The sequence below is a fragment of the Opisthocomus hoazin genome, chromosome 10 (genome assembly GCF_030867145.1).
Source record: "Opisthocomus hoazin isolate bOpiHoa1 chromosome 10, bOpiHoa1.hap1, whole genome shotgun sequence".
NCBI lineage: Eukaryota > Metazoa > Chordata > Aves > Opisthocomiformes > Opisthocomidae > Opisthocomus > Opisthocomus hoazin.
The window spans coordinates 31051733-31064343 of NC_134423.1; the positions used below are offsets into that span (position 1 = coordinate 31051733).

The 12611-nt window shown below is 44.1% G+C and overlaps 1 protein-coding gene across 4 annotated transcripts in view; it reads left to right on the top strand.

Annotated features, from left to right (window-relative positions):
• The first annotated feature begins 8941 nt into the window (after window positions 1–8941).
• MAP2K5 (mitogen-activated protein kinase kinase 5) overlaps window positions 8942–12611 on the top strand; it is a 140434-nt gene continuing 136764 nt past the window's right edge. For 3 of the 4 annotated variants that reach the window (XM_075431828.1, XM_075431826.1, XM_075431829.1), the window contains exon 1: window positions 8942–9177. In XM_075431828.1, the coding sequence (XP_075287943.1) occupies window positions 9043–9177 (135 nt within the window). In that variant the 5' untranslated portion in view covers window positions 8942–9042. The remainder of the gene's footprint in view (window positions 9178–12611) is intronic. The other variant, XM_075431827.1, reaches the window with a different exon arrangement.

Here is a 12611-nt window from a genome sequence, read left to right on the forward strand (position 1 = left end):
TGTTTGATTTCTGATAATGTGTACTGCTGACTTTGCTTACCTGTTTTTCAATAAATGCAGGCAACACGACTCCTTGTCCATACAGTGATGGGCAAGTCTCCTTAGAGAACATCTTTGACAAACTACCCTATTGATTACTGCAATTCTGTGCTGCTTGCAGCATTAAATAGAGACTTGATTTCTTGTTCAATGATCTCACTGTGTAACAATTAAGCAAATGTAATATTTTCTTGTATTACATGAAAATCAATAGACCTCTTGCTCTTATGAAGTTGATCATGCTCAAGGATGAACTAGGAGATGTCTGAGGGCAGAGTGCAAATATGGTATCGTTCATTCATTTCATTAAGGCTTCTGTCTGACCCACTAAGAGTACTTACGAGGGAAAATGTGCTGGTTATAAGGGATCATGCTTGAGTTATTACATCATGACAAAAATATTTTTCAAGTATGAATATAAACCTACTTGCTTGTCTTCAACCAAAGATAAAATACTTCTTCTAGTTTTTGCTATAAATACCTACTTAGTATCTCTTTTTATCACTTACCTTGAGTTTTGGCCTGAATACAAGATGGAAATGTTGAAGGCCAAGAAGATCCAAGAAAATTCATACCATCTTGTATAAAAAAATCTCCATAAGGTTTCAGGGAGCAGGGGAATGGCGAGCAAGGATGAGCATGCAGGCGGAACCTTTGCTGCTTTGCCTTTCTAATCCCCGTCACCATCGTCTCTTGCCTTGTAACTGTTGGTTCCTAAAGGGACAATTCAGTATGAGGAGAGCAGGGTCTTCTGTTGCGGAGAAATCCGAATGCTTGAACTAAAGAGTGTCCCTGAAGCAGGCTTTAAAGATGAGCTGCTAGCAGCTTAATTGTTCAAAGACGCGTTATTTGCCTGTGTAGAACCTAACTGCTGTCTCTTGCCCATGAGGCCCTTTGGGGTTGCCTTGTAACCCTGTTGCTTCGAAAGACAAACTCGTAGGGAAGCAAACTTTGTTCTGGTCCAGAATAATTTATACTGTGTGTATGTTGGGTATGCATCATATACTAATGTTGATACATATTTTTTTTATAGATGATTGAACTACAGAATGACCCTTCTAACTTTCTACGGATTTGATCTGCACCATTTCCATTTGAAATAAAGTGTAGTTTATCTTGTAAGTCTTGCCTTAATTATCCCTTTACTGTATTCAAGAATGATGTTTAAATGAGTGAGAGATGACACAAAAAGGCCGAGGGCTTTGTTTCACCTCACTTAACAACTACTTCAGATAAATGAAACCTTAGTCTAAACCCAGTGGATCAGGTAGCTACTTCTTGTAGCAGTCTGTTTAAACAGTAATGACTGTTGGGGGCATCTTAACCTGAACGAGCGCTTAGCATTGCATCTTACCTAGGTCAATGGTCTCAGGTATCCGAGTTAAATGGTGTTACTGTAAATTAATGGAAAATGTAACTGCGCTTTGCTGAAAGATCAATGTCCAATAAAGGCTGCACAATCAAATCTTGTTGCAATGATTGAGGTCCTTAATTGCCTTTCAAAGATAAGGTGGTAATCAACATAGGTTTAACTGATCTTTTTTACCAGTTCAATTACATGCTAATGACTACAGCCAAGTCAGGATCTTTAACTACTTATACTTATTAAATCTTATGTTTGTTGTGAAAAATTACTTAAGCCACACAATCGATAAAACCCAGGTCTTAATTACTATATTTCACTTTTATACCTTTTTGTATGTTTGACAAATGTTTCACTAGAGACTGTGTAGCGCTAATGATAGTACCCCAAGAAATAACTGTTTTCTGTTACGGTCTGCTCCTCCGAGTTATGATAACATGTGGGTGAGTTTATCTTTCTTTTAATGAAGTTTTGTGACTAGTAATGCAAGCATTCTAGGCAGCTTACTGTACTTAAACATCGTTTTTACGTATAATAGCACTCCTTTTATTACTAGAAGATGTACTACTTGCTAACCTTCAGGTGGACAGTTTCAACGTGAAGTTCTTGACTTTTTTCCCAATGTAAATTAATACTAGATTTAGACACCAGTAAGGATTGCTGTTCCCAATTGTTTGTGATTAGTACTCTCGCAGTGCCTCAAAAATAAGTTGCTGTGTCCCCTTCTTCTTGATTCCTTCCTTTCCCTGGAGCGATACCCAGTGCTTTCCTCTGGTCTTCAGAGAAACCTGGAGCCAACTGACCTTTCATTGACTGAAGCAGAAGTTACATCCGTCCTCAGCTTGTGTGTGTGGTTGAGCTACTCTAATTCTGAGTGTGTTCCAGCCTCAGGTAGAATCTTTTGGGGTTTTTCTCTGATCTTTTGCATGTTTGTGCTTCCTCTGCATGCAAAAGTTGGCAGGCATGAACAGGTCTCGGTTTCTCAGGACTCCTGCGAAGCAGAGCAGCAGAATCCCCACTCTAACAGCAGAGCTATCTGACCAAGTGCCGTACCTGTGCTTGTATGCGAGCCCGAGCTCCCAGGCGTGCTCACTTGTGCACAATGAACAGCATGAATACCGAAAATCAGTAAAACGATAACTACATCAATAACCTTGCCTTAATTTGAGTCAATCATTTGAGAGAAACTGTCAGTCGTTTCCAAGCTCCTATGGGAAAGGACACTGGTAGCAGCTAATTTACTTACTCAAAGCAGTTCCAACTCGGCAGCGGTGGACTAGGAAGGCGAGTTTACTGATCAACAGAGAGAAAATCTACTCTTTTTTTTCTTTTTTTCTCCTTTTTTTTCCTCTTTTTTTTCCCTTCTCTCACCCCTCTCTTCTCTTCTTCTCACTTTTGTTTTTTTTAACTGCTGAGATTAAAGATGTTGGAGAAGGTAAGGGGAATGATGATGTGGAACGTCTGGAACTCCTACAGGAAAATGCAGTGGAGGAAATGTTCATTCTCTGACAAATGTACTGAGCAAATAAGAGAGTTCAGCAGAAACAGCCTCAGTGGAACAGACGGGGTGGGGTGGTGTTCAGGTGGAGAAGGATGGATTCAGTAGGAATGATGTCTAGAATAGGACTGAGAATGAGCAAAAAATGTCAGGTTTTAAGAAGTTGCTTGCCTCAGCCTGGTACTCGTCAGTGGTAAGAATTCTCAAGCCTATTGATACTCAGTCCATTACCAGCGCTTTCTGGGCAGGAAGAACAGGAATCCAGAGTTCATTCTTCCAGCACTCAAAAGACAAGAGTTACTGCATTTTGTCGTGGACAGATTTAAAATTTCTGGTCAAACAATTTATTGGCATCATTCTATAGGCAAGAAAAACAAAGTAGAAAAGTGTGAGTTGACTAAGCAGTCCCCTTCAAGAATCTCATAGCATTAAAAAGATCCTTGATGTCTAAATCTCTTTGTAAACTGTAACTGCAGCTCTCCCTTACGCACGTTATGACTGAATGAAACTTAGGTATTTCTTAATAGTTGAATGCCCTTAGGCCTCTGGTTTAGACCAACTTTGCCTGAAACAAAGGAGATTTTGCTTCATACGTTATTTGCTTTGGCCATTTAATTTAAATTGGCTTTTGCTGCAACTCCTTAATCATGTTCACTACAGAAAAGTAAGTTAATAATTCTGAGAGTTGTCTTGATTTCATACCAAAATATACATATTTATGGAAGTAGATGCTCTTGGGCTGTATTGTTCAGTCTAACACACCTAAGAAAAAGTGGCAGCTTCAGCATTGCAGCAAGAGGGATGTAGAATGAAATTTGTCACCAATATATTCTGAGTTTATTTGAAAGATTTTTTTTGTTTTCTAGAAAAGAATAAGATGTTCTTACTGTTTGCATGTAAGTCTTTTACATAAAGCATGCGTGCAGTAGAACATCAAAATTTGCATTAATGATTGGGATATTGAATGTCACGTTACTGACCTTTGTGAATTAGTAAGTGAATAAATGCAGCTGAAAGAGGGCTAATGTATCACAAAATATTTATTACTCATAGATGAGTGTAGTTTAACCTTAATTATTTATGCTAATACATCGTAATTTTCTAGTACATGCAGTGTGCTATGTTTTTAGGAAGTAATGATGTCGGTGTAGCACAAGAGCTTTCTGCAGCAGGCTGTAAAAGATCATGAATTTGTCTGAGTTCAAGTTATGAATGATCCAGACTATTAACTTTTACAGTGATGAAGTTGTCTTACAGAAAACCCAAATACATATCTGTTCAGCATTTAAAAAAACACAGAGGAAGCCACTAAGGTTTGAAGTGATGGAATAGTCTGTGTTATAATTTAGCCAATTTGGGTCCATTGTGGTTGCTGTTTGCATGGTAAGGTAGAATAGACACGGCTTAGAGTGATTTTAATAGCAATTGCATCACTTTAAGCACAGTTTATGGGCCCTGTTCTAGTTCATTATAAAACCAATTTATTACATTCAGTGATATTAATAATCCTAATAGAATTAAAACTGTAAAACATGATTAAAAGCAATCCTTCAGAAAAAAATCTGATCAAGGAAACTTTCAGGTTTAAAATGTAAATTTCAAAATAGACCACTTTTAAAGAATGCTTGAAATTTTTGAACAAGATGGTGAAATATTACAAAGTCAAACCTATTTTTATTCTTACAAGAAGAAATGCCATTAGATATGATTGTTCCATGCTTAGTGATTCATGGGCCTGGTTATATACATGCTTTGTGATACATGAATTATTTAGTAAGAAAAATCACAATAATTTTGTTGTTACTCAAGAATTTATAGGTTGACAGAAAAACAATTATGCAGCCCCTGAAGCTGGTCTGACGGGGTACAGTAATATCATTAACGATACACAGACATTTTTGCTCAATCCAACTGGTATCGTTTACGTTGTAATTTTTCAGTAATTGTGTATCACATCTAGCCTTTAAAACATACATAAACCATGTTTGTAATCTGCTTTACTTCAAAATGTGTTTGTAATTTAAAGCAAGAGCTAAACATTTAATAATTCAGCCTAAATCAAGTTTACTGGTTTTGTGGGTTTTTTCAGTTCAAGATGAGTTTACGGTGAGAAAGAGTTTTAAAAGATCTATTTCAGGCCAGATTCTGCTCCCACTGAACTGAAAGTAAGATTAGTTTATTTCCTGATGCTTGGTTCCCAAACAGCCCTTCACTTCTTATTCCAGAAGCCAGTGCAAAGTACTTCTGCCAGTTCAAACCCCTGCAAAGTGACTGCAAGGGGCAGTGGGAGGGCGTGGAAGGAACACTGCTAGTTTTCTGCAAGTTTTAGTGCAGGTTTTACAGGCTCTTAATCTATACATGTACTGATCTTCTGGTACACTGGGGTGATTCTTCCCTGGGAGATGCATTTTGGAGAAGACTATGTTTAGAAAGGCTGGACACTGTTGACCTACTTTTTTCATAAGCCTAAGGGAATTCAGTTTGCTGCACTCGCTGGCAATCTGAAGATGTGGGAAGGAAAAAAAGGTGAATTTCACCATGAGACGTTATTTTATCAACATAGAAAGTTAGGTATTCATCTCTGTAAAGAAAAAAGATATGAGAATGTATGCTACTAAAGCAATGATCAGGTGCCATTTTCTCTAGGAAATGAAGAACTTATCCTTTGTTTTATAAATAACACCTACCTAGAAAGTGGTACAGGGGCTAGCAGAAATTATAAATTGAATTTAGTGAACCAAGGACTAGCATTTAGATTCTGCTTCCTCTGAGTCCGTTTTGTATACTGTATCTGAATTACATGTAATATAGTACAGTGCTGGTAATACAGTATTTCAAAACATTTGTAATAGTTAAAATGTTGAATAACATTTAGCACATGTAGTTAACAAATGTTTACTATTTAGTCTGTTACATGGTAAATACTTGCTATTCCTTTGTCATAGCTAGGCAAATTCTAGTAGTAGTGAGGTTAAAATTTCCTAGAGATGCTCAGTAGGAGCACAATGAAAGCGCAGGACTTTCTGACTCCATCCTCGGGTTCCTTCCTGTGCCTTCCATCCTCCTACCCAACGGTCTGAGCGCAGGACTTGAGGAAATTAGTTTTGGGTCCTAATCCTGGTTGTAATGCACTTCAGCTCCTCATACAGCCTCGTGCTATTGGCATAATTTACCTGCTTTCATTGCCACTGAATAGTTACAATGCTAACAATAGCTTGTAGCATGGATGTGAAGAAATGCTGTGTAAATTCTAAGCACTGCCTTTTTCTCCTGCATTGGCCTGATGCACTCCTGAGATGGAGCTCCTGCATCCCTCCACCAATGGCAAGGAACACTCCTAGATACAGGTCCTGGAACAGGAATATTCACGGATAGGGCCAGGGGAGTCAGCTCCTTCTTTCCTCCCTCTTCTTTTTATGGAGTTTTGGTAGAGGCACTCAAACCTTCATTATATGAGGTCTGTAGTAGTGAAAAGATAGCAAATGACTTGTGTTAGATAGCTTCCTTTGCAGTGGGAATTAGAGAGGGAAACAAGTAATAACTTATTTCCTTACTTTTAGAGGGCCTTGCAAATTATCATGATAACCACGTTCCAGGCAGCCAGTGGGGTGCAGCATTTTTTCCCTACCACTCACCGATACTCCTGTGAGATTCCGCAGCATGGCAAATCTAATAATTGTAGTATTCTTCTGCATCAGCATTCTGCTTTTCCTTGAAAACAAACATTTATTTTCTGTACGTGGCCATCTCTAGATCCCCTCTGTCCTCTCTAACCGCAGTGGAAAGCAGCAGAGAGCAGCAGCAGACTGCAGTGAGACAGTTGTTCTGGTGCTTGTAGCGTAAAACCAGCCTGGAAGTCTGGGGCACCGATGGAGGATATTTGCCCCGCACAAATAAAAATAGAATTTATAAAAGTCATGGGCTTCATGATCCTTCTGTAATTAAAGAACTGATAGATTGTTCCTTTGCAGATTTTGAATGTTATTTCATTGTGGATAGACAGTAAGTTTGGATACGTAATTATAAATAGGAAATCCATGCGTATTTCTTGCTGACAGCGTGTCATCTGGATGTAGTGGGGAAAATCAGACAGCTTAATTATTTTTTTTTCTGTGGCTTTCTGGAATTCTTGAACTCCCTGTGTTGGAAACTTTTTGAGATTCTTGGGGCAGTCAAATACGGATTTTAAGACACACATTAAAAAACATCTGTGTTCTTGCTACACAAATTTTCGCCCAATGTTGAGGAAAAATATAAAAACAGATTTTCGTGAAGTTCTGTTCTCACAGCAGAAACTCTGCAGGATGATAAAATAAATATTAACTGCTAGTTTCAAATGTTGGTGTAGTTAGAATGAAAATTTTGTACGAAACATGGGTTTTAAAGAAATAGATGGTAAACCCAAAGCTCTATCTTAAGATACAAAAAGCCCTGAAGTTTGATTACAGCTGCATCACCACAAATCAGAATGGGGGATTAAGGTTATGATTCGCCCAGGAAAATCGACATAATATTTATGCAAATTTGGCAAATTGAGTTGGTTTTCCCCATAGTCTTGTAAATGAAAAAGACATTTTAGGAAAATTGTGGTTCTATAGAAATTGTATGATTTTGTATCCTATTCTTCAAAATTTAATAGAAAATGAATCTGATTGAAATGAACCTGACTGAAAGGTATACAGGGACTGTAGGTAAGAGGTTCATTTGAACAGAAAGACGTCTGTCTGGGCAGCACCAGTCCCTTAGATACTTAGGAATCGGGGCTCTATTAATTTCTAATGTAGCAACTAAATTACAAAGTTATTGAACAGAGAGAGAATTTATCTCTGCTAATGGCTATTGAAAGATCCTTTTTCTTCCAAAGCTCAAACAACGTAGAATTCTAATACGAGGAAGCCTGAAGATGTTTCAGGAATTAAATCAAAATATAACCTTCCATTTTTCCCCCGCTCTAAATAGATAATGTAACTCAAATAGTCTAGTTTGTCATACATGATAATGTGAGAGATTGTGATAAAACGTACAGATCAGTAGCCTACAACTGAGATTAATGCTCTTCTCCCACTACAAAGAAGCGGAAGGTTTTGTGCTGCAGAGCTGAGCGGGGTGGGGAGCCTTCCCTCTAACTTCTGTCAGGCCAAAAGCTGGTTGTAAAAAGCTGCCCAGAGCGTATCGCGGCTTGCGATTGCAGTCGGGAGATGACGTAGCTGTCACGCTCCCACACATCACCTTTCCTTGCTGCTGCTGAGGACGCCGGTCGTGAGCTTTTAACGGGGGTTTTCTCTCGTCAGAGCTATGCTTTAAAACGGATTGTGTTTGGAAATAAGAGTTTTCAGCGGCACCGCTGAACAGGCAGGGAAAAACTCCTTGATGAAAGGATTTTACCTGGCTGTCAGCATGGGAGATACTTAGCTGAGTACTCTGTAGTTTGGAGAAGGAGCCAAGTATGTGACAGCTATTGGCAAAGCTGCTTCAGACACGTTAACACCGATGTCTGGGTGTTACAGCAACGCGCAGAGCACGGTGCAGCCCCATTTCCAGTGCCCCCAGTTACTCCTTGGCACTGGTACCCAACGCCGAGGCAGAGCAGCATCAGCTTTGTGCTGGTTGACGTTAGCGGGTGTGTTTTTGCGTGTCGGGTGGAACAACCTGAAGAGGGAAGCCCCACGAGTTCTTCAGGAGAAGCTGTCACTGGAGGAGACCCCAGCTCATTCCTCTGGATTTTGAAGAACCGGCAGCACTGGGGACTTTCCACGCTTTTTAGCTCATGTAGGAGTCCCAGCCTGACTCTGCTGGATTTGCTGCCTCAGCAGTGGGTTTCCTGCTAAAAGCAGAAGACATAATGGCGGGGATGGGGGAGGATTAAAATCGGTGCCTCCGCGCTCTCCGGAGCGATCGCCCCTCGCCCTCAGCGCCGGCGGCCAACATGGCGCCGCCTCCTCCCCCTCCTCCCGCAACATGGCGCCGCCTCCGCCCCCTCCTCCCCTTCCGCTTCTCCCTCGTCCATTTCCCCCTCCCTTTTGGTTCCGGGGCACCGAGTCCTTCCTGCCGGCGGGGCGGAGCGGAGCGGGGCGGCGCAGCCCGGGCCCCGCTCGGCAGCCCCCCGGGGCCCGCCGCAGCATGTGAGCCCGGCGGGGCGGGGATGCTCTGGCTGCTCTGCGGCCCCTCCCGCGCCATGGAGAGCCAGGCGCTGGTGATCCGCATCAAGATCCCCGACGGCGGGGCCGTCGACTGGACCGTTCACTCGGCGCCTCAGCTGCTCTTCAGGGACGTGCTGGTGAGTCCCGGGGGCAGCCCCGCTGCCCGGGAGGAGATGGGGGTCTGCGGCTCCGTGAGGGCCGGCCGGTCGGGTGGGGAAAGCGGTGATAAAACCCCCCCCTCCGTGGGAAGCGAGCGGTGCTTTTCTCAGGAACTGCAGACTCTGCCTGCCTCCATCTCTCTAACGAGAAGTCTTCCCGTACCACCGGTTGTTCGTGTATTTAATGTCTTCCGTTGTCATTAATATTGGAGAGAGGTTCTGTAGATCTCTTTCAGCGTGTTGCGTTTTGCGGAGGAGACGCGCGTTAGGGGGTTGGTTTGCTGGGAAATGTTGGGTGCTGGGCCTGTAGGAGGTTGCAGAGGTAGCTAGAGCGGGTGGTGGATGTTCTTCCTGACATTCAGCGTTATCCGAGGCTTTCTGTGGAAGGAGGAGAGGTGAGAAGAACTTTGATGGATCAGTGAGATTTCTGGGAGGGGCAGCATCCCCTTGGAGACTGCCGTGGGTTTCCAGGGGTTACACAGCAAGCCTGGGACAACCCGCTCTGTCCTCCGAAGACAAGGGACGCCCTTCTGAGCCAGGTTTATTCCACGTTCTGCTTCACGCTTTCCTGTTTTTCCCAAACAAAGTGAGATAATCACCAATGCTTGGACTGTTCTTTGGCGTTTCAGAATTGTTGGAAAATCGAGTTTGGTTGTGTTACAGAATCACAGAATGTTTGGGGTTGGAAGGGACCTCTGTGGGTCACCCAGCCCAACCCCCTGCCCAAGCAGGGTCACCCAGAGCAGGCTGCAGAGGACCTTGTCCAGGTGGGTCTGGAATATCTCCAGAGAAGGAGACTCCACAGCCTCCCTGGGCAGCCTGGGCCAGGGCTCCGTCACCCTGAGAGGGAAGAAGTTCTTCCTCATGTTCAGCTGGAGCTTCCTCTGCTTCAGTTTGTGCCCGTTGCCCCTTGTCCTGTCGCTGGGCACTACTGAACAGAGTCTGGCCCCATCCTCCTGACCCCCACCCTGCAGATATTTAGAGGCATTTCTAAGGTCCCCTCTCAGCCTTCTCTTCTCCAGGCTGAACAAGCCCAGCTCCCTCAGCCTCTCCTCATAGGAGAGATGCTCCAGTCCCCTGCTCATCCTCGTAGCCCTGCGCTGGACTCTCTCCAGTAGCTCCTCATCTTTCTTGAACTGGGGAGCCCAGAACTGGACACAGTACTCCAGAGGGGGCTGTCAGGTTGAGAGCATGGCTTTGCAAAACCATTCTGCTTTTTTGTTTTCGTAACTTGAAAACTACCCCCGGGTACTGGGGGCACCTGGGCCTTAAACTTGCCCTGCATCGTCTCTTTCACAAGGAGACTGAAAAAGAGCTGGTTAAGCTTAAGCTGCACGTGCCGTAGGAACTGGAGCCTATGGTTTGTGCTGAGGCTGTGACCCTGCAGGGGTGCTGGCCCTGTGGGCGCTCCGGGAGCCTTCGCTTGGGTCACGGTGAGGTGTGAGGACCTGTGTCTAAAGCTAGAGACGGCTTCAGGTGGCCTGGCTGTGACTTGGTGGTGGGACCCCGTCTCACGTGCGAGACTGCAGCTGCAGTTCCTCTTGTAGCTCCTGTAGCTGTTCCATCAGGTTGCGGCTGGGGCCAATGTCTGGCTTTTTGACCTGAGGTTAAGGTGAAGCCGTGTGTTCAGTGGTGATAGAATACTGGGAGTCAGCATGGCTTGTGGAGCCAGATCTCAAATAAGCAGAAGTACGGTCGTACGGCCATTGAAGTAGCTCTGACACAATGCTCATCTTGATATGCATCTCTGTTGAAGTCACTGAGAAAAGAGGTTTCTGATTCTTCCCCCTCTGCACATGATTTTCATGCTCATCTTAGTTGTTTGCAGCCATGTAGCAGATCTGCTGGACTTTTAAAAATGTATTTTGCCAGTTATGAACAGGTTGAACTTACTGTTTCATGGCATAGGTGGTAGTTTCTCCAGTCAGTGGATGATGGTGGAACATGACAGGAGTGTACATTGCTGGTTTTCTTACAGAATCCCAGTTTCTGTTGTACTCACGTTCAGTGATCGTCAGTGTTCTTCCCAAACTTCTGGGATGTTTGTGGAGGAAGCTCTGCACACCGAGGCAGCCACAGAACAGCTGGTGATGACCATTGCCTGTGTTGTAGGCACTTCTGCCCCAGCCAGGCACGGCTGACGGAGTGGGGAGCAGTACCCTGACACACTTGTTTATTGAGCACAGCAGAGCACTATGGAGGGCTGCACCGGGTGGGTGGCCATGTGTGCTGTTCGCTCTTCTGCATGATGCAGGTTGAGATGGCTGTGTTAGCGATGTTCTGAGAAGATGCCGCTGCCAAAGATCGCCTGGGCTCTCTACACCCGGCTCCTCTGCAGACGCAGGTCCCTCTCCAGCCATCCACACACCAAATTATTTCCACCCGCTGATGGAAGAATATGAACGGCTCCTGGGTTGAAAAGTCCCAGCTCTTTGTTGAGTGAAAGTGGGTGGATTTCTGCATCAGGTCACATCTATGTCAGCGATGATAATTTTCAGTCATCTACTGTTAGGCTTTCTGTTGAGGTAGCGGAGACAGCAGTACCTCCATCCTAACTGGAAGTGTTGGGTTGGTTACGTGTGGTGAGTCAGTAGGTGAGGACACATTTCTCACCATCAGTGGAGATCTCAGATGTGGGGCTGATGGGTGTTGTGCCGGTGTTCAGCTGGCAGCGCAGCTGTGCAGTGGTACCATTCGATGATTGTCGTTTTCATGTCAAAAACCCTCTCTTGTGGACTGTGAAATGTTAAGAGGAGGAGGAAGAAGTAGTTTAATAAGGTCTGAACTGTCTCAAGGCCCTCATTTGCCTGACTGATTGTGTTTCAGGAGGTGCCATCACAGTATGCACACGCACTTAATTTATCTGGTAACTACAGAAATTAAATGAAGTAAGGCTCCACACACTAAAGCGTGGTAGATCTGGCACCGCCTGTGTCTGGGGGGGAGCCGACCCAGCCTTCTCGTGTCCTTCTGCCTTCACTGTAATTTCCACTCACCTGGTAGGCAATTACAGAGGGCTTATGTGTTAGAGTGTCAATTAAGGGTAGTGTGGAGAATTGAGACATTCCCTATGAAGGTAAATTACTGAATAGTAATAATCCAGTCAGACCCTGCTGCTTCCCTTATTGTCCATGTCTCTCTAAATTGAAGACACAGGAATGCAAGGTACCCCTTTTTTCTCGGCTCCTGCTGTTTGGGACACAATCAAGCTCCGAGTAATCCCGGTAGTCTGCCCTGTTTAGGACTGATCTAGCAGCGTTGTCCAGAGCACAGCAGGCTCGAGCCTGCTCCACCTGCCTGCAGTCCAAGCGGTTTGGTGGGAAGTCCCACCTGGCCTTGAGCTGCAGAAGCACGTTTGCTGTCCGGTTCCAAAAACCAGGCGCGTCCCTCCAGATCGGTGGCATCGCTGGGAG